The sequence below is a fragment of the Aythya ferina genome (assembly GCF_964211825.1).
Source record: "Aythya ferina genome assembly, chromosome: 22".
In the NCBI taxonomy this organism is placed as follows: Eukaryota; Metazoa; Chordata; class Aves; order Anseriformes; family Anatidae; genus Aythya; species Aythya ferina.
The window spans coordinates 665,422-687,243 of NC_140320.1; the positions used below are offsets into that span (position 1 = coordinate 665,422).

Below are 21,822 nucleotides of genomic sequence, written 5' to 3' on the forward strand. Positions count from 1 at the left end.
AGCGCCCTCGCCCCGCCCCCGGCCCCGCCCCCCCAATTTTCCCGCGAAATGCCAGGGAACAGCAAAACCGCCCCCGCGTTCCCCCCGGCCCCGCCCTCTGAACGGGAGCAGAGTTGGGGAAAAAAAAAGGCAAAAACAACGTTTTGGTCGTTTTTCTGTAATTCCCCTTTAATCAGCCCTGGCGAAGCCGTTCCTCCTGATTCGGTGAGTATAAAAATCCCAGCCGGGCACGCGGGGCAGCGCCGGCCTGGCTCCTCCTGCGCATATGAACGGTATAAAAAGAAAAAAAAAAAAAAAAAAGACAACCCCCAAAAAAACAGAAAATCAAAAGTATTTCTGCTTCACAGGCAAAGGCTGGGTCAGTGCGGTGGTTGGCTCGGGCAGTGGCGGCTCTACGTCCTGGACAAGCCGCGGTTATCCAAATCCTTCACCTGCAAGAAAGGAAAGGCTCAGCTGTGGGCGCGCCGGGGTGGAATTCCGCCTTGCCCCAAACCCGGGCTCGTTCCACCTCCATACTTTGTATATTCGGACCAGCCAGTGCTCTGTGGTGTACGCCTCCTCCAGCACGTCCAGCTCAAAGTCCTTGTTCCCGATCTCAGCGTTCCTCACCCGGTCGTAGCCCGGCGGCCGCTCTGCAAGAGACAAGAGGCAGCACTATCCCACCACATCCCTCAGGCCTTTGGGGCATGGCGGCGGCACCGGGAACTTACTGGCCTCAGTGTAGACCTGCCCGAAGCGGTAGTAGCACATCTTGTACATCAGGCAGTTGAGTAGCACCGGGGAGCCCTCTCGGTCAACCCGGAACTCCCCCGTGGGGGTGTAGTAGTCGTGCTCCTTGATGTGTCTGCCCGTGTCCGTGCTGCCACCGATGCGCACCATCCACAGGAACTTGTTGATGTCTGCAAGGCAATTGGGGGGTTGGGGGACACATTAGGGGGTCAGAAGCCAACAAGGCACTTGGGAGGGGGAGGGCGCTGCGGGACCTTACCGTCGGAGGAATACCCAGTGAGGCCACCAAATATCACCAGCACATAGCTGACATCCAGCTCCCTCATGATCTCGTAGGCTTTCTCCTCTGTCGATGCCATTGCCTGAAGGGGACACAGCGGCTGTTGCACCACATGGAGCCCCTGGGGCGGCGGGCAGACACAGGGCAAGCACCTACCTGACCAACGCGGGAGATGTGCGTGTTGTTCCAGGTGTTGTTGTCCACCAGGATGGTTCGGTTGGCCATGGCGGTGATCTGGTAGCCGTAGTCCCACCAGGACATCACCTTGGCGTCCTGCACCCAAACACCACGCATGCCATCAGTGCCTCAGCAGGTGCTGCCACCCACCGAGGCTGACGCATGGTTACCTCTGGCGTGTTGTGGCGCAGCCAGTAATAAGCCTCTCTGAAGTCGTCAAAGATGATCCTGCTGCCATCCCCGCCACGGGCAGACAGCACGATGGATGGCGAAGAATAGGCCTCACTGGTCACCCAGGTCGAGTGGAAGGTGTAGGTGATGAGGAAGAAAGCCATGACCAGGATCATGCCGCTGGCAACCTTGTAGAGCAAATTGGCATCAGCACCCCAGGAAAGAGGCCATCAGCCTCTGGTACTCATCCCCACCAGGATCAGTGGCCACTTTCCTCTTCCCCACAGTTCTCCCCGTCACGAGCTGGCCCAACACTCACTTCATTTTTGATGGGGTAAGTGGAGTCTTGCTGCTTTTTGCTCTTCTTGTCTGGTCGGCTGATGTCCAAGTTCTTCATGTATGTGGACAGCACCTGAGAAACCCCAATGCCGGAAAGGATGCACATCACTGGGGCCAGCACCAGCATCAGACGCACCTACGGCAACAGCAGGACAGTCAACACCTGTCGGAGAGGAAAGCTGGGCAGAAAGCAGAGTAACAGGGAAATTACATGCAGTCCCTCATCCTGCACCGCAAATTCAGCAGTAACTGCAGCCCTGAGAGAAACCCATGGGTGATTTTTTTTAGAGGACACACACTGGAGGACACGAACTTCTGCAAGGGAGGTTTTCTGAAGTCCTCAAAGTCAGCCAACATGCAGAAATGACCTCAATTTAACAGCCGTGGGCAATCTTTAGGATTATTATGTGGAGCCAGGAATTAACAGATGCCTCCACACAGAGAAATCAACTTATATTAAGGGCTTGGCAAGAGTGATAACGGGCTCATAATCAGCCGTTTGTCTTCAGTCCTGCCTGGACACCTGGAGAATTTGTTTGGTTTTGCAAGTCAGCTATGGGAGACCAGGAAAAGCATTCATCCACTCCTCCCAAGAGCCAGTCGCAGACCGCAGTGCTCAAAAGGACCCGCATTAATGCCCAAAACAGTAAGTTTTGCAACGTCATATTCTCTCACTGCACAGAGGAGTACATAAACCAGCTTTAGGGAAGGGAGAAAAGCCTCATGAAAGTTTCAGCTGGCTCAGGGAGGAACAGACATTACCAACAAATTCAAAAAAAAAAAAAAAAAGCCAACTCCATTAAGACCATCTCATCATCCTGCTCTTGCCCTGGTCACACCCGTGACAGCAGATACTGACACTCCGCAGGCAGCAGCCCTCACCATTACAGCAGAGAAGTACATGCTGGTCACACCGTACATGATGATAAAAATGCGGGCATCTGAGAGGTTACTGAAGCAGTAATAGAGACCAACTGCAAAGAGAAAAGAGAAATAGGTAAGATTCGCCTCAGCAATCTGCTGCCTGAAACAAAACCCAGCTGGCAGAGGCAGGCAGCACACCATGACCTGCTTCTGCTCCACACGGCTTTGTACAGCGATTTAATAAACCTGGGGTATGCCTGAGGGTCTGACCACAGCAGCACTGGGCTCACCTGGGAACATGAAAACGAGGAGTTGTAGGTCAAAGTAATAGGAGGACCAAGTGGTGGGCTGGTGCTCCGAGACAGAGGCGATGATGGGAATGTTGTTCTTCGCATAGGAAGGATCCAGCAGGGAGTAGAAACGTCCCGTCCATGGAGAGATTTTCCCTAGCAAAGAGGACAAAGTCACGATTGATCCCAGCGCAGCACAGCCAGCAATGCCTATACATTCTCTCCTAAGGGAAGCATGTGCAAAGCTGAATGAGCAATTCTCATTTAACACCTCCGTTAAAAAACTGTTCCTCTGTCACCTCTTTCAAAACTCTTCTTTTAAAAAAGAAATAAAGTGCAATTTTATCCTGAAAAGACTTCTCCCTCATCCAACCAACACCTTGTAGCATCCATTACTACAGATCAGCATTCAGCTTCTGAAGCATCAACTCAGCATCCCCAGTGAGGTCTGAGTCACGGCAGGTTTCTCTGCATCTCGCACCACCCAACGCCCAGATCTTACGGCTGCATTCTAAATATTTTCTTGCTAATGAACAAACTGGGGCAAGTCCCATCTTCCACATTAGAGAAGAGCTTGCAGGCACTGAAACCACAGTGCAAACAAACAATGCAAAATCATGACCAACAGATTGCACACTCATAAAAGAATCAAAAGGAGGCAAAGCCAGCAGTGAAATGTGTTCATCATCGCCACGAGCCAGGCCTTGCCAGGGATCTCAGGCTACCTGTCAGCATCAGCACAGCCCCGATGGTGAGGAGGACAAAGCCAACCAGGGAGATGACGCTCCTGAAGAGGATTTCAAACTGCTGCGGGTTCAGCTTGCTGCGAAGGTAGTCTACAAAGGCATGGATCTGACACAAGCCGAAGACACCAAGGGCAGCCATGTGCTCCGAGGAGAGGACAGGCTGCAGGCAGGGGAGAGCACAATCAGATACTACGCAGAATGACAGCTGAGTCGCACCTGATACCAGCTTTCTTTTTTTTTTTTCTTTTAATATTTAAACAAATCACTTCTCAGCAAAATCACTGCTTAAGTCATAGGAAGCCATCCCCTTCCCATAGACAGTGAACAGCACATCTGGTGCAAGTCACTTTCTTATGTCAGCTTTAATTCCCATATAGGAATTCACATGAAAAAATAACTGAAAGCCTAACCTCATGCTTGTAACCTCTCCTCATGTTTAATTTTTTAAGCCCCAAAAAAACTGGATTCCACATGCCAGGTTGGTAAAGGTGAACAACAGGCAGTACTTTAAACTGGTTTTCTTGAAAATGGAGACGACTGTTCAGAAAGAGCACGCATTTTTCCTGCTGTATTAAGATGCATGCTGGCGTGAGCAGTCCCTGCACTGAAAATGGAAACTTTTTCATGAACGCCAGCCAGTGCCAGGAAGGTTATTAGCAGCTTATCACTTTGAAAGTCATCCAGCCTTACAACCTGCCCTAAATCAACAATAGCAGTACAGCCATGTTCTTCTCACTCTGAAGAAAGGCTGCGTTTCAAAGGCAGGCAGGCACCACCAAAAGCTGGTCACTGCCGATGTTGCTGTTTGTTACAACAAGCCTGTGTAACAGCGCCTAGACTTAGAAAGTCTGTCTTACCCACTTACAAACTCCATGGCAAAGGCAAGAAGAGAAACCAGATGTCAATTCACAGTTGTTCTGCTACAACCCACAGAACTACAACCATCCTTGTATCTCCATATCCTTCTATTCCCCACCTGAAAGCCAACAAAGGAGATCTGCATAGAGAGGATCGTTCCCAAGCAGTAGACAGTGCAGTAGGCTACGTATATCCTGTGGGAGAAGCGTCCGGTCAGCATCAGCACAAGAACGTGCAAGGGGATCAGGTTAATCAGAAAGACGTAGCCACCCCATGAGGAGACCTGGCAAGAGAAACAAAGAAAAAGCAAGTTCCAGGGCTGAACACACTGCACGGCAGGGCTCAAACAGAGCACGTTTGATTTTCCTGGGGTCACACGCAGGATTTTCACTTGGCAGTAACCCTGAGATCCACTCTCCCCAAGGAGGACACTGTTAATAGTCACAGCTGTCAGAAGCCCAGATTTTTCAATGCTATCAATAAAACCTTGCACAAAAAATGCTGTGGCATTCAGTTTTGGTGAGTGGAAGTTAACGAAGACAGCGTTTGTTTCATTTTCACACTAAGTCCCATACAGAGGTTTAGTTCCCTGAATGCGCAGACACAAGAACTGCATGCTGTATACTTTCAGTCCCCATACCAAGAGCAGTCCCCTTGGAGTCAGAAATACCTCGGTGCCATGAAAAGGAAGACTCACCATGTAGAAATAGGCAAGAGCACACATCGCTGCCCAATAGATAGAGCCAGTTTTTACAGCTTTGATCCACATGTAGTAAGTTAGCAGCATACAGAATATGGCGATACCTGGGTGGAAAAGTGTGGCAAAGTCAAAGCAAGCTTACATCTGCCTTGAAATGTCATTTAATTGTCATTTAATCCCTGGGGCACACCAGAACACTCAATCACATTAAAAAAAAAATAAATCTTTTTGCTGTTTCACCAGAAGGTGGAACAGCACCTTGCACAAAGAGCCAAGGAAAATGGTTTCAGTATCTGGTTTCTAGATTGAAACACAGTGACATTTGTGTCTTAATCTAGGTAACAGCTTATGTGGCCTCTTCCATCTATACCAGATGACCTGAACACACTAACTCCTTATGTGGTCCCTAATAGCTCAGCTAGTGGAGAGGGACCTGGATTTTAGCAACAAGATTGCTGCCTCTGCCAGTCCCAAAATCATTGCCGGAACACAGACAAAAGCCTGGGGGAGCTGCTGAACAGCTCTAATGCTAAGCAGTTTGTGGAGGTGGCAAAACTCTTTTTGACTTGCAAACAAGGATATTTGGGGAACTGGGCGTGGAAACACTCTCCCTCTTCTCAACCAGAACAGCCACCCATCTCAGAGCAGTGCAGTTTGGTTAGCACATCACAGGTCTGGCATGGTTCCTTGTCACATGCTGCAGCACCTCTACCAGCAGCTCCCAGCACAGAACAGCCGTTAAAGGTTTCCCTGCTCTGGCTGCCACAACCTCACCTTCATTATCGTAGGATCCAGCCACGGATCGAGAGATGTATCCAGGCACAACTGCGATCATGGCAGCAGCAAGGAGTCCTGCGCCGGCATCCTGGGAAACAGACAGAGGGTAGAAAAGCCATCAGCCTTTAAGGCTCTGATTATCTACACACAGACATGTCTCGAAGAAATGAAAGTTCAAAATAGACCTTCCATTTTCCAGGAGTTGTCAGCTCTGAGCAACAGTCTTCTCTACAACAGCTAGCAAAAAGGCACACAGCATACCCAGATCTTCCCCATACCTTGAGTTCTTTGGTGAGGTGGTAAGTCACTATGGTGGTGAAGGAGGAGAAGAGGGGTGCCAGGAACACACAGACATTCCGGATGTCGATGGTGATGTGGAAGAAGTGCAGCACGTGGTAGATGGCCGCCGATGTGATCATCAGGCCTGTGGGACAGACACGACACCGTCAGCAGAGCTCTTCTGGCTGGCTGGCAGCACCAGGGGCCGTTCGGTTGCCATTCGAGCAGGGCCAACAGAAGTTTTGAAGGGACAGAGCAGAAAGGAGCTGCTGCCTGGTGCACCTTGATGAAGGGCAACCCCAAACTGCCCTCCTCTCCCAGATGGTGCTCTGAATGAAACCCAGATGCATTTAAGTGGAGCATGACACCACCCAACTGCTTCTGAACCATGGAAGCTCTGCCTCGCTGCGATCAGAATTGCATTTTGCTGCTAGCGTGTGAGCGGAGCAGTCTGATGTGCTGCTCCCTGCACAGAGCAGCTCCAGGCACCGCTCTGCTCCACATACTCTAAACGCCACTCCCAAATGCACACCCTGACAACTTTGCATTGCACGAGGTATGTTTTAGCAGAAGCCTACTGGCTTACCTGGATAAATGGTTCCACCAATAATCCTGCCCAAGGGGTACCATGCTCGGTCATCAAACCAGTTGTGGAATTTATAGAAGCCCTCCTCTGCCAGGAATCGGGTCGTGCGGTAGTTAAAATACCTGTTAACAGCAAGAAGCACTGAGCACCTCCGCACCCAGACACTGTGCTGACTGCTCACAGCGCCTCACGTTACAATCTCAGTTCTTAAGGAGCATTCAGGAAGCGGGGCAGCTTCGGCAGGCCACACTGCATGCCCAGCAGTTAGCAGGTTATAAGAGAAACTCCTGATCAATTAACGTGGAGAGGAAACTGCTGTGCGTGCCGTTGGTGGTGAATGCTGCCCATGCACCTGGTGTTTCTGCAGCAAGCCACGTGTTTGGGCAGCCTTCTCTGAAGTCTATGGGTAAGAGAGCGCTCTGAGGGCTGGCCACGCATTCTCTGGGCAGATGGAAGCCTCTTTGCCTCCAGGCAACTGCACTTTGCCACACGCCTTTGTTTTAGTCACACTGAGACACCATCAGAAAGAGCAGGGCCACAGGGGATCCTCCATCCATCAGTGTGGGCACAATAATTTTACTCAATTTCCCCTCTGCTGCAGGGTATCACCTTTGGTCCTAGCAAGTTTAAAAGTCATTTTGCAAAGGTCCCTGGCTTCTGATTTAATTGGCAACAACCCTGGGACAGCAATGCAGGTGGTACTAGGAGCCCTCCCTTCAGGTTCAGGTAGAGAACATCCCCAGCCCAGCATTAAAGCAGTGTTGAGTGATCACCCTGACTTAGATCCAGGCTCCAGAAAGAGTGCTGGGACCTGAGAAGTGAATTTTGGGACTGGAAAACTAAAATGTTTGTACTGAACAAATCCTCCATCCCCAAAGGGGAGCAAACTGACACCAGCAAACAGCACTCAACATTCACGTGCTCTGTAAGAGAAAAACCCAGCAGGCCCCGTGGAACGAGAGAGAAGACACTTACGGGTCAAATTCATGGATGACACTTTCAAATCTTAAGACAGAAAAAAGCCTTGTGGAAAAAGCTGCAAACATAGAAAAAAAGACAGAATGAATCTTCAGCATTTGCAGGGCCGGAGTTACACTAGATTTATCCACTTTGTTGCTGGATGAAAATTGTTTCTGTCTTAAATTGATCATTGGAAAGATGCGGTTTTCAAAGAACAGATACTAAAAGAATCACAACGTTCACTGAAGTCGCGCTTTAAAGACAGACGGGAGCTTGATGACCTATGAAAGAACAGAAGGAGGAACGGGGCAGTTCCACCCCAGAGTCCCAGCAGCCACCCCATGTGCCCGGATGCAGACTCACACAGCACTGCTGCCATCGACAGAATGAGGAGCTTCAGCAGAGTGTCTTGCTTCTCATAGGAGAGCCGGAGAAACCCCAACTTGGTCATTGTCACATTAAAGGCAGAGAGAGGACGCGTGAACACCTGGACAAGAGCAAGGGAGGCAATTAAAGACCGAGCCAGTCTGCGGCCCCAGCACAACTCCAGGAGTTTCACAAAACCAGGCCCTCAACGCCCTGCTCCTGCTGCGGGCTGCCAGCTCCCTTTAACCATGCCAGGAACTTGAACTGAGCCGTGCCTCCTGCCCTGATTCCTGCCCTTCCTCCTCGCACCCTTCTCCCACTCCAGAGCCATCTCCAGTGCCGCAGCGCCCTGCCCTTCATTCCCCCCCTCAGCTCCCGGGGCAGCCGCTCCTCACCTGCCCCGAGCCTCCGCCGAGGCCGTTCTCTCTTCTCCGGGACCGGGCCTCCCCTGGGGCTGTGCTCCTTCACCTGCGCACAGAGCAGCGCCCCGGGGTCAGCTTCCAGCAGCAGAAGCCCCAGCGCCCGACCCTCCCCGGCTGAGCCGTACGGGACGCACAGGCTCCCCCCAGGCACCCCACGGCGCTTCCTCCTCGCTGTTTTCCCGTTTTTTTCCCGTTTCTCGTGCTCTTCTCTCGCGGCTCCCGCCCACCCCCGCCAGGTCGCTGCTCACCCCGGGTGCTGGGGCCGCCGCTCTGCCCTCCCTGGGGGGGGATCCCCGCGGCACCGGGCCCCAGGCCCCAGGCCGGGCTGTGCTGTGCGGGGCGGGGAGGCCGCTCCCGGTAACGAGCCCGGCCCGGCAGCAGCGCCCCGCGGGCCGCCCCCGCTGCGAGCCGGGAGCCCCCAGCCCCGGAGCCGCCCCCCCAGCCCCTCCCGGCCCCGCCGCCCCCGCCCGCGGCCCTCACCCTGGCGCCGCGCTGGGCCCCGCCGCCCCGGCCATCCGCCCCGCGCAGCCCTCCCCCGCCCGCGCCCCCCCCCGCCCCGTCGTCCCGCCATTGGCTCGCCCGGACGCCACTCAAGCGGCGCCGCCGCTTATTGGCTGGGAGGCGGGGCGCGCGGCGGAGGGCGAAGGGCGAGCCGCGGCCGGGGCGTTCCGATTGGCGGAGCGCGGAGCCGGCGGGGGCGGGAGAGCGCGAGCAGTGACGTGTCCGTCCCGGCTCGGGGAGCACTAGGGCGGGGCGCGCCGGGTCACGTGGCCGGATGCGGAAGCGGGCGCCACGTGGGTGCCGCCACGTGGGGGAGGCGTGGGGCGGGCGGGGCCGGGCCCGATGGCACAGAGCCGGGGAGGGGGGGCCGGTACTCGGGGTGCGGACCCTGCTGGCCACACCGCTTCTGACACAAGCCAGGATGCTGTTGGCCTTCTTGGCCACCTGAGCACACTGCTGGCTCATATTCAGCCGACTATCCACCATCACTCCCAGGTCCTTCTCTGCCTGGCAGCTCTCCAACCACTCATCTCCCAGCCTGTAGCTCTGCTTGGGGTTATTGCGCCCCAGGTGCAGGACCCGGCACTTGGCCTTGTTGAACTTCATGCAGTTGACCTCAGCCCATCGGTGCAGCCTATCCAGATCCTCCTGCAGAGCTTTCCTAACCTCAAGCAGATCGACACACGCACCTAACTTGGTGTCATCTGCAAACTTACTGAGGGTGCACTCAGTGCCCTCGTCCAGATCATTGATGAAGATATTAAAGAGGACTGGCCCCAGCACCGAGCCCTGGGGGACGCCACTAATGACCGGCCTCCAACTGGATTTGACTCCATTCACCACGACTCTTTGGGCCCGGCTATCCAGCCAGTTTCGAATCCAACGAAGCGTGCGCCAGTCCAAGCCAAGAGCAGCCAGTTTCTTGAGGAGAATGCTGTGGGAAATGGTGTCTAATGTCAGACTTCCCCTGAATTCACCCCAAAAACCGCCCCCAGAGCCTGCCCACAGCAGCCACCAGCCCCGCTGTGAACAAGCTGCCGCCCAGCCGGATTCCTCAAGTGCCCCAGGGGAACGCAAACACTGGGGTTTGCAAATCATCCATCAAGAGGAAGGGAGAGATGGCACTGGGAGAACACACACACAACTGCCCAGGAGGGCAGCGACGCTAGAACACAAGCACAGGGAGCCCAGCTTTTCCAAACTCACAAAGGTGTTAAAAATCCAGACTTTTCCCACATTTCCCATCTGCATGCTCATGGGGGAACACTGCACCACCACGCGGGCAGGGCTTTGGGCAGCAGGGGATGCGCAGGCACCGCGGCAGGCTGCATCCTGCCATCCCTGGGGGCCTTCCTAGCAGCCGAGGTGAAGCCCGTGCCCCGTCGCCCCAGCGGCCGCGGCTCAGTGCCCCAGAGCAGGCTTGTGTTTGGCAGGAGATGGCTGGGGGGACAGCAGCCGGTCCGCGGAGGCGCTGCTCAGGGTGGACTGAAGGTAAACGGTCTTGTGGAAGAGCCTGTTGCTGAGGAAAACCACCAGGGAGAAGAGACGGAGCTGGAAGTGGCTGAAAGGGAACGGAGCCGGTGAGCTTCCCACCTGCTGACAGCCTGGGCTCTCCCTGATGCTACCCCCGCACTGAGAAGCCCCCTCCAGCCCTCGCACTGCTTGGGGCAGTGGCTGCCCAGCCTTCCCCTGGGGATAAGGGGAATTGACCCAGCTTTTAAGTGGGTACAGGAAGCCCAGCACTGCAATTCCTTCACGCTTCCACCCACCCACCAAGCATGGGTAGTCTCTGTTCTCCCTGCACTGTTCCCTATTTACCATCCATTTGTCCTGGATCTAACACCAGCACAGAGCTTCCCCAGGCCACTACTTACTAGGTTTTGCCAGGGGTCTTTGCTTCATTGGCGCTGATGATGAACAGAGGGAAAAGAATGGAAAAGAGGCAGCCACTGGAAGAAAAGAGAAAAGGCACCTCGGTTGCTTGTGGCCTCTGTGAGGACATCTCTGGTGCTGTGGATGAGGGTGAAGTTCTCTGATGCAGGAAAGGAGGCAAGAAGTGTATGGGCTCTGGGTTGGGAGCAGGCAACTCCCCAACAGCAAACCGCCCTCCTAAAGACTCACCTGATGATGTAGGACGACTGCATCGCAGTGAGGAAAGCCAGTGGTAAGCCAAATCCAAAGTAATAGGGCCAGTTTCTCTCGATGTTGGATAACCGTTGGTGCATTTCAATTCCTGGTGAGAACAAAATCCCACAGAAATCAACCCACAGAGTTATCATGGTGGGAAAAGTTCTTCGTTACACTTCAGCCCTTGTAAAAAAAAAAAATGAAGGAAAATGAAAAGAACGGCAAGCATTTCTTTTCAGTCTACTTCAAAGAGCATGGAAATACTTACTTATAACTGTTATCCAAAAGAGCAAATGGGCAGAGAGAAAACAAACCACGCAGTAGCAGCAAGATAGAGAACAGCAATAACCAGCAATAGTGCTTCCTGTCAGCTGGTATGGGACTGCAAAGCAGCTTGCTCACTCCTTTGCCACACACAGGGCTCCTGTGGCTGCACACGTCCTGCTGGCAGCCCACCTGGATGCTACTCGAGCAGGGAAACGGCCGCCTAGCAGCAAACATTTCAGCCCCACAGGCCTTGCAGGTGGTGCCGAGAGCAGGGGCAGCACTCACCTTTGTTAAACCAGCGGTACTCAAAGCAGTATAGAGAATATAGCAGCGACATGTGCAGGAGGCTGATCAGCTGGCCGATGATATCGATGGGGAAGAGGCTCACTATCATCCCCTGAGAAAGAAAAGGGCAGGTGAGCGAGGGGTGCTCAGGACCTCAGGGTGAGCAGTGTGCCTGCCACTGCCCCAGAGCATGGTGCGGGGTGGCCCAGGCAGGCGTTGGGTTGTTTTCTGGTTCGTTACTCTGGTCTCACCTGGATGAGGAACAGCGCCTGCAACAAGAGGTTAAACAACATGTCAGCAATGATTTTACTGACACTGGGAAAGGGATGAGGCTTTCTGCCAGACACTTCAAAAGCTAGATCTGCAATGTCCTGCAAAAGAGAGAAGGGGACTTCAGTGAAAAGCAGTTAGGATGACAGACAATGCCGGTGAGCTGTGGTTGCCCAACTGAGAACACCCCCAGAGTCCCTTTTCAGGATGGGATTTCAGATTTTCTAAGATTCTTATGGCCAAACCAGGAATTCGCCCCTCTTCTGCACAGAGATGCCAAGATGGCAGATGCTCCACACAACTGGCTCATGCCATTTCTGGGCCTGACGTGCAATGTTTTATCTGCAGCCAAAACGCCATCAACATACCACCAGCAAAAGGGGCTGCAGGGTACCCTGGGGATTTACTCCTGACTGATCAAGCTTTAACGAGGACGTTCCCATCATTCGCATGACACGCGGTCAATGTTCCCGTCACCTACCTGAAACCAGATGGCATTGACAACCTTACTGAGCACAAACAGGGGAAGGACCCAGAGGGCGCTGAAAATGGAGGTGAGAATGAACTCTAGCCAAGACCAGACATCACCATGTAAGGAAGGGTCGCCTTTGAGAGAGAGACAGGGAGAAAAGCACATTAGGAACCTCCTCATTTCACATCACAAACCCAACAGGTCCATGTTAAAGCTTCCTGGCACAGCCATCTCTGCCATTGTGAAATACTCCTGACTGTAGCACTCAAGGAAAGGAAAAAAAACAAAAAACATTTCTTCCTCCACCCACTTGCTTTTTATTTATTCGCAAAAATATTCTGCAACTACTGACAACTGTTGGGTACTGAGTGACAAAACCAACAGGCTAGATCCTAACACAAGAAGGGTTCAAAGACTGTTGTCGGCCCTTCCAGTCTGTTAGCAGAATTACCCATCTGTCTGATTTTCTATGGAACAATTAAGCACAGCGTTGCTTAGCACAGCCTGTGTATGGTTTTCAAGCCTCATCCATACATTTTTGCAGTTGATGACAGAAGAAAAATTTCCTTGTTGTTTCAAAAAAACCAAAGCGTCCAAGTCCCCTCAAGAAGGGTCCTTCCTAGAACCCATCCCACAAGTTGGCCTTGGTAAAACTTCAGGTTTCACCAAGATGTGAAACAGAACAGGGGAAGGCAAACGGAGGGCTGGGCCCAACCTCGAAACAAGCTGTGCTCTCACATCCTGCTGAATGAGGAGCGCACCATCAGCAGGGTGGCCAGGAGGGAGAGAAACAATGCAAGGAGACAAGCACAAGGAGCAGCTTACAGAACAAAGCCTCAGCAGTTTGGGATGAGTGTTGGGACTCCCACAGACTGCTGAGCACCCCTTAATGTACTAACTGGAAAAGGCACTTACCAATGATCTGTGCTGTGACTGACTGAAGTACGGGTATAAATACTCGGTAGAACAAGAAGAGACTAAGCTACAGGGAGAAAGAAACAACAAGAGTTCTTGGTGAGCCTTCGCACTTTCATTCTTGTGCTCTTTTCTGCCACCTGGCGCAGTGAAACCCCAAAACTTCCAACTACACCTGTGGCAGAAATGCACCTAAAGGTACTACACCCCCTCCTGATGCCACCACGACTCCAAAGCCACATGGTCTGCTGTTGCAGACAGCTTCCTGCTTGGCACCTAAATAGCTCAGCCTCAAATGAAAGCTTTATGTCCACATATCACGACAGCAAAGGCTGTAACTACTGATCTGAAGGCAGACCCACTGCCTGCTCCACCTATGCCTTTATATGGGCAGTTATCCATTGGTACATAAGAATCTGTTTAAATACAGCCAAAAACTGTGATTGAGCACTTTCCTTTTAACATTTCCACGATGACTCCTCATACCCTGCCACAGTCTAATGGAAAAAGCAGCTGGTGATTTAGTAGGTTGCAAAGTGTCTGCTCCATTAAGAATTTCCCTCTTGAAACATACTAACAGTCAGGGTAAGGCCAGAGCTGAGGAAATGACTCGAGATAACAATATTCAATTTGGCAATATCCCAGGCTGCCATAGAGGAGGAGCTGAATGTTCAGGAGAAAAGCAGCCTCAAAGACCTGGAAAAGCAGGGTTTAATACACAGGTTTCCCAAGAGAGTCCACCACTTCAGCCCTATGCTGTGCCACTTTAAATACAGCATGGGGACCAGGGAGCGTAACGGCTCCTCTCGGTTCAGCTTCTCCTACAGCCTTCCAGCTGCAGGGCAGCCAGGCACCACTGAAAGCTTACAAGCACTGGAGCAGGGCACTGGTTTCCACAGCATCTGAACACAGAAAATAGTAAAAACACCTACTTACCCAGAACACACCTCCGTTCCAGGCACAACACTGAAATATCCGGCTCACAATCCGGGGTTCACTGGAGAGCAATAGAATAGAGAGAAGCGAGACACACTTAGCTCCTGGGATCCGGACAAATGGCAACTTCTTCGGCCCCATATTTTGGGCACTGACGTAGCAGCCACCTGAAGAAATTCCTCAGGTACGCAACTCAATGGCAGCAGCACACCTGATTTTATCTGAATGCTGGAATTCTGCAAGAAATCCCAGCGCAGACTTGCAGCAGGTTTCAGCCAGTGTGTGAGCTGCAGTTCTACAGATTTGCACCAGGGAGACTTTCAACCTTTAAGAATTCCCCAAATTAAATAAAATTTCCCAATTAAATGAAATAAAAGTAAAGGAGCCATGCTTTTATTTGGGGTTTCTTTAACATATCCTTGGAACATCAAGTTAGAGAAACAGAATTTTAAGCATTTATTAAAGATCTCGAGCTTTGTTTTCCTCAAACAAAATTACAGATTTTGGGGTGCTTTTTGTTCTTGGAAGAGGCCACCAGCTGAGGGTGGTTTGGGCTTCTCTCCCTGCATATGACATATGTCTATGGATACGCAAGAGAGAGAGCAGCTCTGTAGGACCCTATAGTGGACTTTTCCCATCAGTTTCTGCTACCAAATATTGTTACAAAGAAAAACAGCAAAAGAGGACTGCCCCGTCCCCCTAAAATAAACATCAATCCTCAAGGGCAGCATGTATGCAAAAAGGCAGGAACCTCTACGGTCGTAGGAGGGGTAAGCTAATCAGACATAGGAGACTTCTCCATCATCTTTAGACAAGGTCAAACTACCACTGAGCTAGGCAAAACAAGTTGTAAATAAGTTTTGAAAGGCACGTTACCATCCAAAAGTAACTGCAACAAATGCCAGCCCAACTGTAATCAGGCCAATTGAGAAACATCTCAGTGCAGTTTGGGAGTCAGACACAAGAATAGATGCTGGTTTGCTCCCACACGGATATAATTCTGGCATTCCCAGCCTTAGTGGATGCAACTGTTCTACATGGCTGCAGAACACAGCAAAGCTGGGAAAATGTGATACTTCATCTGCCCTGAATGCGTTACGTGGATGAGAGACCTGCTCTGAGCAGGCTGTCTGCTGCTTCTTCCTAACTCCGAGTACCACCAACAGCAACCATCTTTGAAAGGCAGCATGAGTGGTCAGTGTTCAGGACAAAGAGGAGACAGAAATCCACGTTCTTTTGGCTTGTACAGCTTCACACTGCAGAGCACATACCTGCTATTGCAAAGTGCCTGCATCCTCTCAATTCTCCAACAGCATAAGGAATCATCTTATCTCACAGTAAGAGCTCCAAAGTATTGTTACATGGAGTAGAAAAAAGGGCATTTCACATCATGGTTTTCACACTTATTGGTTTTGCACTCAGTACAATTGGGTTTATGAATGGTGTTTCTACTGCAAGCCATCTGCAGATGTCAGCAGTTCAGCTTTTGCTGATGCTCAGGTTTCAGGTCTTTAAAGGTTCTGACACTTTCATGGAGATCTTCACAAGTGCGGGCAAAAATAATGGCTTTATTTCTTAAACCCCACTTACCTCAACTTCCCTTTTAGCCAGACTACTGTGATATGATGGGTAATTTGGAGAAAAAAAGCAGAAGCCCTGCCAAATCACTACAACTTGCAGAGGTTTTGCAATTCAGTGGGCTCTTCAAAGCTCTGGGCAGTTGCTCTCTCTCCCCGCCCTCAGTAGCCGGTAGATGAGGAGGAAACAAGCAAATTATCTGATTTGTGTCATCAGGCCCCATACTCACTTCTCTTGCTTCCTCTCTTCCATGTGAAACCTCCGCTGGGCAAGCGCACTGTTTGCTCTCCTTCGCCTCTGCTCTTCCCTTTTCTGCTGGATCCGGGCATCCAGCTTGGAGATGGTGCATATGCCCCAGATGGAGTCCTTGATTCCCTGGGGACACAAGGAAAGTACGTCAGGCTTGCCATTCCCCAGAGGGGGGAGGAGCAGGACACAGCTGACCCAGGCCATCTGAGACCTCCTGGTTACGGAAAGGGACATAAACGCATGCCGAACGCATGTGCACAGCGCTGCACGTGTGGCTGCTGCTTTACCAGCTCCTCTGTTGGGGAAGGGCTGGCAGCCCAGTACAGAAAATTAACAAAGAGATCTCACAGGGAGGGGGCTCACAGCACAAGGAAGGAAGCGAAAACACTCCCAGGACAGCAGTGCTGTGACGCATCCAGATAAAGCAATCTGGAAACAAAGCTTTGCTTTCAAAGAAATGCTAGCCGTGCTGAGCAACAGCCAGAGAGATAAAAGATAAATGGATCAAACTCCAGCTCAATCCAGCTGTGTTTTATGCCAGCCACTCCTCACAGAAGACTCTGGGCTTTCACTCTTGAGAAGAACAAATAAAACCTCCTCCAAGCTCCTCCTCAGGGTCGAGGTGGATTTGTATCAACACTGCCCTTACTCAGCCCACACTCCCAATCGAGGCTGGGGAACCCTCAAGCAAGCAGGACAGGGATCTGGGGGAAGAGATGAGGGAGCAGCCCCTCGCTGACATTGCTTGTTGCCCTCAGATGGGAGAAGGGCGAAGGCCAGTTACGCTCTCCAGCGAGAGGGGGTAGCCAGCACCAGGGCTCAGACCAGCAGCTCCGTCTGTTTTCCACAGCCTGGTGACCTAAATCACCACACGTGCCAGCAGCTTTAGGTGCAACACTGGAAAGCCTTTTTTTTTTTTTTTGGTCTAAAGGTGTGATTTCTCATCAATCTCCTCTATTTATAACCCTGGCAAAAACCAGAGTCAGAGCTTTCACAGCCCTTTTTTTTTTTTCTGTCTGGCACAATGCACTTCTTCCCCTGCCAGCATTTCTAAGGCCAATAAAATATAATTATAGAATACTTCGGAAGTGCAAAGTCCCTGTGGCCTGACTGTACAAGGCTGATGCTTATTCCTTTACAAATAAAAGCATCTGTCTTTGTCTCAGAAACATTCTCACATCAGCCACATCCGTGTAAGGCTCTAGGGAGCATCTGAAAAGATTTCCAGTGCAACTTCTTTTTCTTTTAATGACAAATTTGCCAGAGCTGGCAGGGTGACTAGTGCAACTTCTACACATGGGTGACGTTTACTGCTGCAGCAATGGCTGAGCCCTGTGCATATCACTGGTGGCTTGAGGTCGAGCTGCCTGGAAGGACAGAGAGGGCTGGGAAGGAGATGAGTCAGCAGGACTCCCACCCCAACAGACACCGCGGGCACCTTTCACAGCCTTGCTGCCACACAGCAAGCAAAACAAACTGTTAGTAGAGAAGCGCCCCAAAGTAAGTCTCTGCCTCACTCATCTGAAAGGCTCCTCTTGCAACCTTCTAGTGCTCCACAGGCAGCTATTTCCAGCCCCAGCAGGTATCATTGCCACCATCACCAAAATCTCACATCAAAACCAAGACCATAAGGACCTCAGGGGTCCAGGACAGTGTTACTGCCTAGGTGGCTCACACACCAGTTCAGTCTGCGGAGTCCTTGACATAACAGCGTAGATCTTGAAGCCATGTACACGTCTGACAAACCGCAGAGCAAGCTGCTGCTCGTACCCGATGAGGTAGGAATTAATTACATCGGTTGCTCTCCCCACTGCTTACAAATGGTGCGAAAGCATCACAAAATGACACGGGTTCTTCCGCTTCGCACTGTGGCCAGGGCACCACAAGCCTTCGCTCATTTAACTGACGAGTGTCTGAAAGCTGGGTCTATCTCAGCATCGCATCACGAGGGTTTGAAACCTGCACTTACACCTGGGAGAGACAGCAGCATGGGGTAGGAGCGCTCGGCTCGTGCGAAGCCTTACTGCCATTAAACAACCGCCCTGTTCATAGGGGCTACAAAGGTAACTTCTGCCTGAAGAAAATCTGTCCCAGGCTCAGCTTGCCCTTTGTAACAGGCACACAGTAGTGGGAAGTTATTATTCTAGGAAACACTTACTAAAGCTCAGGGAGCATGCATCCCACAGCCCCAGCACCACACCACCTCTACCTGTCATCAGCAAGCAGAAAGCTCAGCTACAGCACCCCACCTCACAAAATACTAACCCTGTACATTTTTCCATATGAAATCAAGAACTGACCTATCGGCCTGCACATACTGGGTAATTTTGGGTAGGACCCACTTATGACATGGAAAAAAGAACGTCAGGAGAGCACACAGCACACCAGTGCTGGCAAACAACAGTGGTCAGCCATACAGTGCTCACCTATGTTTGGCAATAACTCCCCAAGCCCACACTGCACTCCTTTAGGATGCTGGCACTGTCCTAAAGCTGGCATGAAATTAATCCTTCCTGGGATGTGGGACAGAGAACCACTTCCAAGAAGCTGCGCAGCCAAAATGACATCAGTTGGTTTCTTCTGACAGCATTTTCCAGGGTATTGAAACGATTATTGAAGATGTCTTCAATTAAAATACATCTGGAGCCCCCTTTCTTTCAAATTCTGTAACGTCCCCTCAAGTGTACGGGAAGGAAGGCACTCCCTGCAGCAGACCCACCATCCCCACAGCAAACAAGAACAGTCCCTGCGATGCAGGACCCGGAACGCAAACTTACCCTGACCAGGTCATGAAGGAAGGTTTTCACACTATCTGCCATCTTGACTCCAGCATCACCTCTGGTTCCAAAACTATCAACTACAGGGAGAGGGGAAAAGCCGAACCCAAGCCTCTCTCATCATGGAGAGGTGGAAAACGGATGGAGTCTGTGGAGAGAGCAAACACAGGACTGTGACAGGCACAAACAACACATCTCGGTTGACGCATCAGTCTGAGCATGGTAATTACAAGCCAAATCACACCCCAGCAATCCTCAACAGACAAGTATTTGGCCACACCAGCAGGACGTTTTACCCTCTTGCTGGTGTGTTGCCTGCTGTTTTCTGATTGAGAAAGCACCTGAGTTAGAAAACACGGCCAAACAGCCGCATGCTGTGGCCACCGCACAAGCACCAGCAGGAGGAAACGATGGGAAGGTCGAAAATGCTTCACCAAGCTGAATGTCTCCTTCCAAAGGCTGGACAGTCCCACGACAACCCCAGCAGCTCTGCTTTACACTTCTACAGAAAGATCTTCACAACAAGCCTAAGCTAGAGCGCGTGGCCAGGAGAGGCATCCAATGCTGGAGTGGTGTGCAACTGAATGAAGCAGGAAGAAAATTCCCCGCGTGCAACTCACACTCTGCAGCCTCCTGAACCAGCTCTCCAGCAGATTAGCAGCAGCCTCATCACCACCATTTCACCTCCATCAGCTCCCCTTGGCGTGCTGCAGGGCTCCAAAACCTCGGGCACAACACCTGCCCGAGCAGCCCTGCGCATGCCCGACCCCAACACCGGCTCCTAAGCACCCAGCTCTGGCTCTCAGCAGCATGCTACCAGGCAAAGACCCTCAGGCACACAGTGCAGAGGGGATCTGCCCTGTCAGATTTGCAGCATCTCACGCTAACAACTTGTCCCGCAGAGCCTGTGCTCCTAAGCACCAGCACCTGTCTCAGAACGACACGATGTGCTGTGGGATGCTGGAAGGGAAAGCTGGCACAATGGGGCGGGGATGAAGCCCAGCAGGGAACGTCCTGCACAGGGAGCAAGGGCCCCAGAGCCAGTGACGGGCGCCTCTCGGTGTCAAACATCAGGACCTGGCAGGAAGATCCAGCAGCAGAGCAGCTATGCTGCAGGTGGTTCGGGTTGTCAGCTCAGCGTGGAAAAAGCGATCTCAGCAGGAAGGTGTAGGCTGAGAGGACAGTCATGAAACACACACGGCACTGCTGGCTGCTCGAGGAATCAGGTAGGTTCACCACGACAAGGGGCACGAGGATGCTTTCTGCCCAGTGACACGAGGCCACTGATCCAGGAGCGACACCCCCGCAGATACACCTCTTTTCCCTTAAACACTTACCCTGTGCACGGCTCCTTTAGGGATTCTATCTGGTTATTTTTAAAAGCACCCAGGCAGGATACCAAGGCAATACTTTCTGTGCCTCGCGCCGCACGGTGCCCATACCCATACACAGGCTGTTACTACGGATGTCTCTTTGGCCAGGTACAAAAGCATCCTGGCTAAACACACCCCAACAAGCCTGAATTTAACGCTTCGCACCTCCGTGCCCCCTCCTCCTCGGGGGCCAGGTAAGAAACTCAAGGCGTGCAACGAGCACCCGACAGAGGAGGGCTGCTCCTGGACTGCCTCTGCCCGTGCCTTGCGCTCCCTCCACAGCAAGCCCCGACCCACCACCGCAGAGCGCAGAGCACAGAGCCCTCCCCCCCCCGTCAGAGCCAGCAGGCCCCAGGCTCGGCCTCCCCCCGTGAGGCAGCTCTGCGGGCAGGCCGCGAGCCCCGCAGCCCGGCCCAGCTACCCCCGGGAGGCAGCGGGGCCGTGCCGGGGGGGGGGCCGGTGCCTCAGCGCCGCGGCCGCAGGGCCCGAGGGCGCCTCAGGGCATCTCAGGGCGCCTCAGGGCCCCCCCCCCGGGGCTCGCGGCCGCCTCAGGGCCCCCCCGCCCCGCACTCACCGCCGGGCCGGGCCGGGCCGCGCCGAGCGGCAGCAGGGCCCAGCTCGCGCCGCCCCGGCCGGGAGGGGAGGGGAGGGAGGGGAGGAGGGCGGTGCGCATGCGCCGCGGAGGGAGGGAGGGGGGCGGCACCCGGCGCATGCGCAGTTGTCAACGCGGCTGCAGCGGGCAGAGGGGCGGGGGGGGTAATGGGGGAGGAATGGGGCGATGGGGGGTAACGGGGGGAATAGGGTAACAGTGTAACAGGGGATAATGGGGGTAAGAGGGTAATGGGGGATAATGGGGGTAATGGGGGGGAGTGGGGATAATGGGGTAATGGGGGATAACGGGGGGAATAGGGTAACAAGGTAATGGGATAATGGGGATAACGGGGTAATGAGGGATAACGGGGGTAATGGGGTAATGGGAGGTAATGGGGGGTAATGGGGGGTAACGGCGTAACAGGGTAATGGGGCATAATGGGGTAACGGGAGGTAATGGGGGGTAATGGGGGGGAGAGGGGATAATGGGGTAATGGGGGGTAACGGAGGATAACGGGGGGAATAGTGTAACAAGGTAACGGGATAATGGGGATAACAGGGTAATGAGGGATAACGTGGGATAATGGGGGTAATGGGGGATACTGGGGGGAGTAATGGGGCATAATGGGGGGAATAGGGTATAGAAGGTAACGGGATAATGGGGATAACAGGGTAATGGGGGGGGAATGGGGTAACGGGGTAATGGGGGACAAAGGGGAATAATGGGGGAATGGGGGCAGTGAGTGATGGGGTAACAGGATAGTGGAGAGCAATGGGCGCAATAGGGGAATGGGGGGTAATGGGGTGTAATGGGGACGGGGGCAAGCGGGAAATGGGGTTAAAGAGCGAATGGGGCAAAGGGGGAACGGGATAATGGGGTAGTGGGATAATGGGGTAACAGGATAATGTGAATAATGGGGAGCAAATAGGGAATGGG

The 21,822-nt window shown here is 52.6% G+C and overlaps 2 protein-coding genes across 6 annotated transcripts in view; both read right to left on the reverse strand.

The window, feature by feature from the left end:
• Nucleotides 1–141: 141 nt before the first annotated feature.
• STT3A (STT3 oligosaccharyltransferase complex catalytic subunit A) overlaps nucleotides 142–21,822 on the reverse strand; it is a 40,790-nt gene continuing 19,109 nt past the window's right edge. Inside the window, exons 1-19 of one of the 4 annotated variants that reach the window (XM_084495588.1) lie at nucleotides 9,025–9,088; nucleotides 8,518–8,590; nucleotides 8,120–8,243; nucleotides 7,772–7,832; nucleotides 6,797–6,918; nucleotides 6,210–6,355; nucleotides 5,929–6,019; nucleotides 5,152–5,258; nucleotides 4,573–4,737; nucleotides 3,576–3,756; nucleotides 2,851–3,006; nucleotides 2,579–2,670; nucleotides 1,677–1,832; nucleotides 1,357–1,545; nucleotides 1,166–1,282; nucleotides 989–1,091; nucleotides 711–899; nucleotides 517–632; nucleotides 142–431 (exon numbers count right to left, since the gene is read on the reverse strand). In XM_084495588.1, the coding sequence (XP_084351714.1) occupies nucleotides 393–431; nucleotides 517–632; nucleotides 711–899; nucleotides 989–1,091; nucleotides 1,166–1,282; nucleotides 1,357–1,545; nucleotides 1,677–1,832; nucleotides 2,579–2,670; nucleotides 2,851–3,006; nucleotides 3,576–3,756; nucleotides 4,573–4,737; nucleotides 5,152–5,258; nucleotides 5,929–6,019; nucleotides 6,210–6,355; nucleotides 6,797–6,918; nucleotides 7,772–7,832; nucleotides 8,120–8,207 (2,118 nt within the window). In that variant the 5' untranslated portion in view covers nucleotides 8,208–8,243; nucleotides 8,518–8,590; nucleotides 9,025–9,088 and the 3' untranslated portion in view covers nucleotides 142–392. Of the gene's footprint in view, nucleotides 432–516; nucleotides 633–710; nucleotides 900–988; nucleotides 1,092–1,165; nucleotides 1,283–1,356; nucleotides 1,546–1,676; nucleotides 1,833–2,578; nucleotides 2,671–2,850; nucleotides 3,007–3,575; nucleotides 3,757–4,572; nucleotides 4,738–5,151; nucleotides 5,259–5,928; nucleotides 6,020–6,209; nucleotides 6,356–6,796; nucleotides 6,919–7,771; nucleotides 7,833–8,119; nucleotides 8,244–8,517; nucleotides 8,591–8,792; nucleotides 8,911–9,024; nucleotides 9,089–21,822 lie in introns of those variants that run through there. The other 3 variants (XM_084495589.1, XM_084495590.1, XM_084495591.1) reach the window with 3 other exon arrangements.
• EI24 (EI24 autophagy associated transmembrane protein) lies at nucleotides 10,238–20,962 on the reverse strand. Of its 2 annotated transcripts, none has more exons than XM_084495602.1 (11): nucleotides 20,869–20,962; nucleotides 18,922–19,069; nucleotides 16,125–16,270; nucleotides 14,318–14,378; nucleotides 13,382–13,448; nucleotides 12,476–12,600; nucleotides 11,976–12,095; nucleotides 11,725–11,836; nucleotides 11,167–11,278; nucleotides 10,920–10,994; nucleotides 10,238–10,606 (listed from the first exon to the last, which is right to left on the reverse strand). In XM_084495602.1, the coding sequence occupies exons 2-11, from the start codon at nucleotides 18,961–18,963 to the stop codon at nucleotides 10,447–10,449; spliced, it is 1,020 nt and encodes a 339-aa protein (XP_084351728.1). In that variant the 5' UTR covers nucleotides 18,964–19,069; nucleotides 20,869–20,962; the 3' UTR covers nucleotides 10,238–10,446. The 2 variants fall into 2 exon arrangements, with proteins under 2 accessions (XP_084351728.1, XP_084351729.1); XM_084495603.1 differs by lacking the exon at nucleotides 20,869–20,962 and adding an exon at nucleotides 20,259–20,415.

Excerpts from the sequence above, each read along its gene's own strand:
- EI24 (XM_084495602.1), bottom strand. The coding sequence starts at position 18,963 with ATGGCAGATAGTGTGAAAACCTTCCTTCATGACCTGGTCAGG. Across the intron at positions 14,379-16,124 it reads GAAGAGAGGAAGCAAGAGAA|TGAACCCCGGATTGTGAGCC; the intron begins GTGAGTATGGGG and ends ATTGCTCTCCAG. Across the intron at positions 12,601-13,381 it reads AGTCACAGCACAGATCATTG|GCGACCCTTCCTTACATGGT; the intron begins GTAAGTGCCTTT and ends TCTCTCTCAAAG.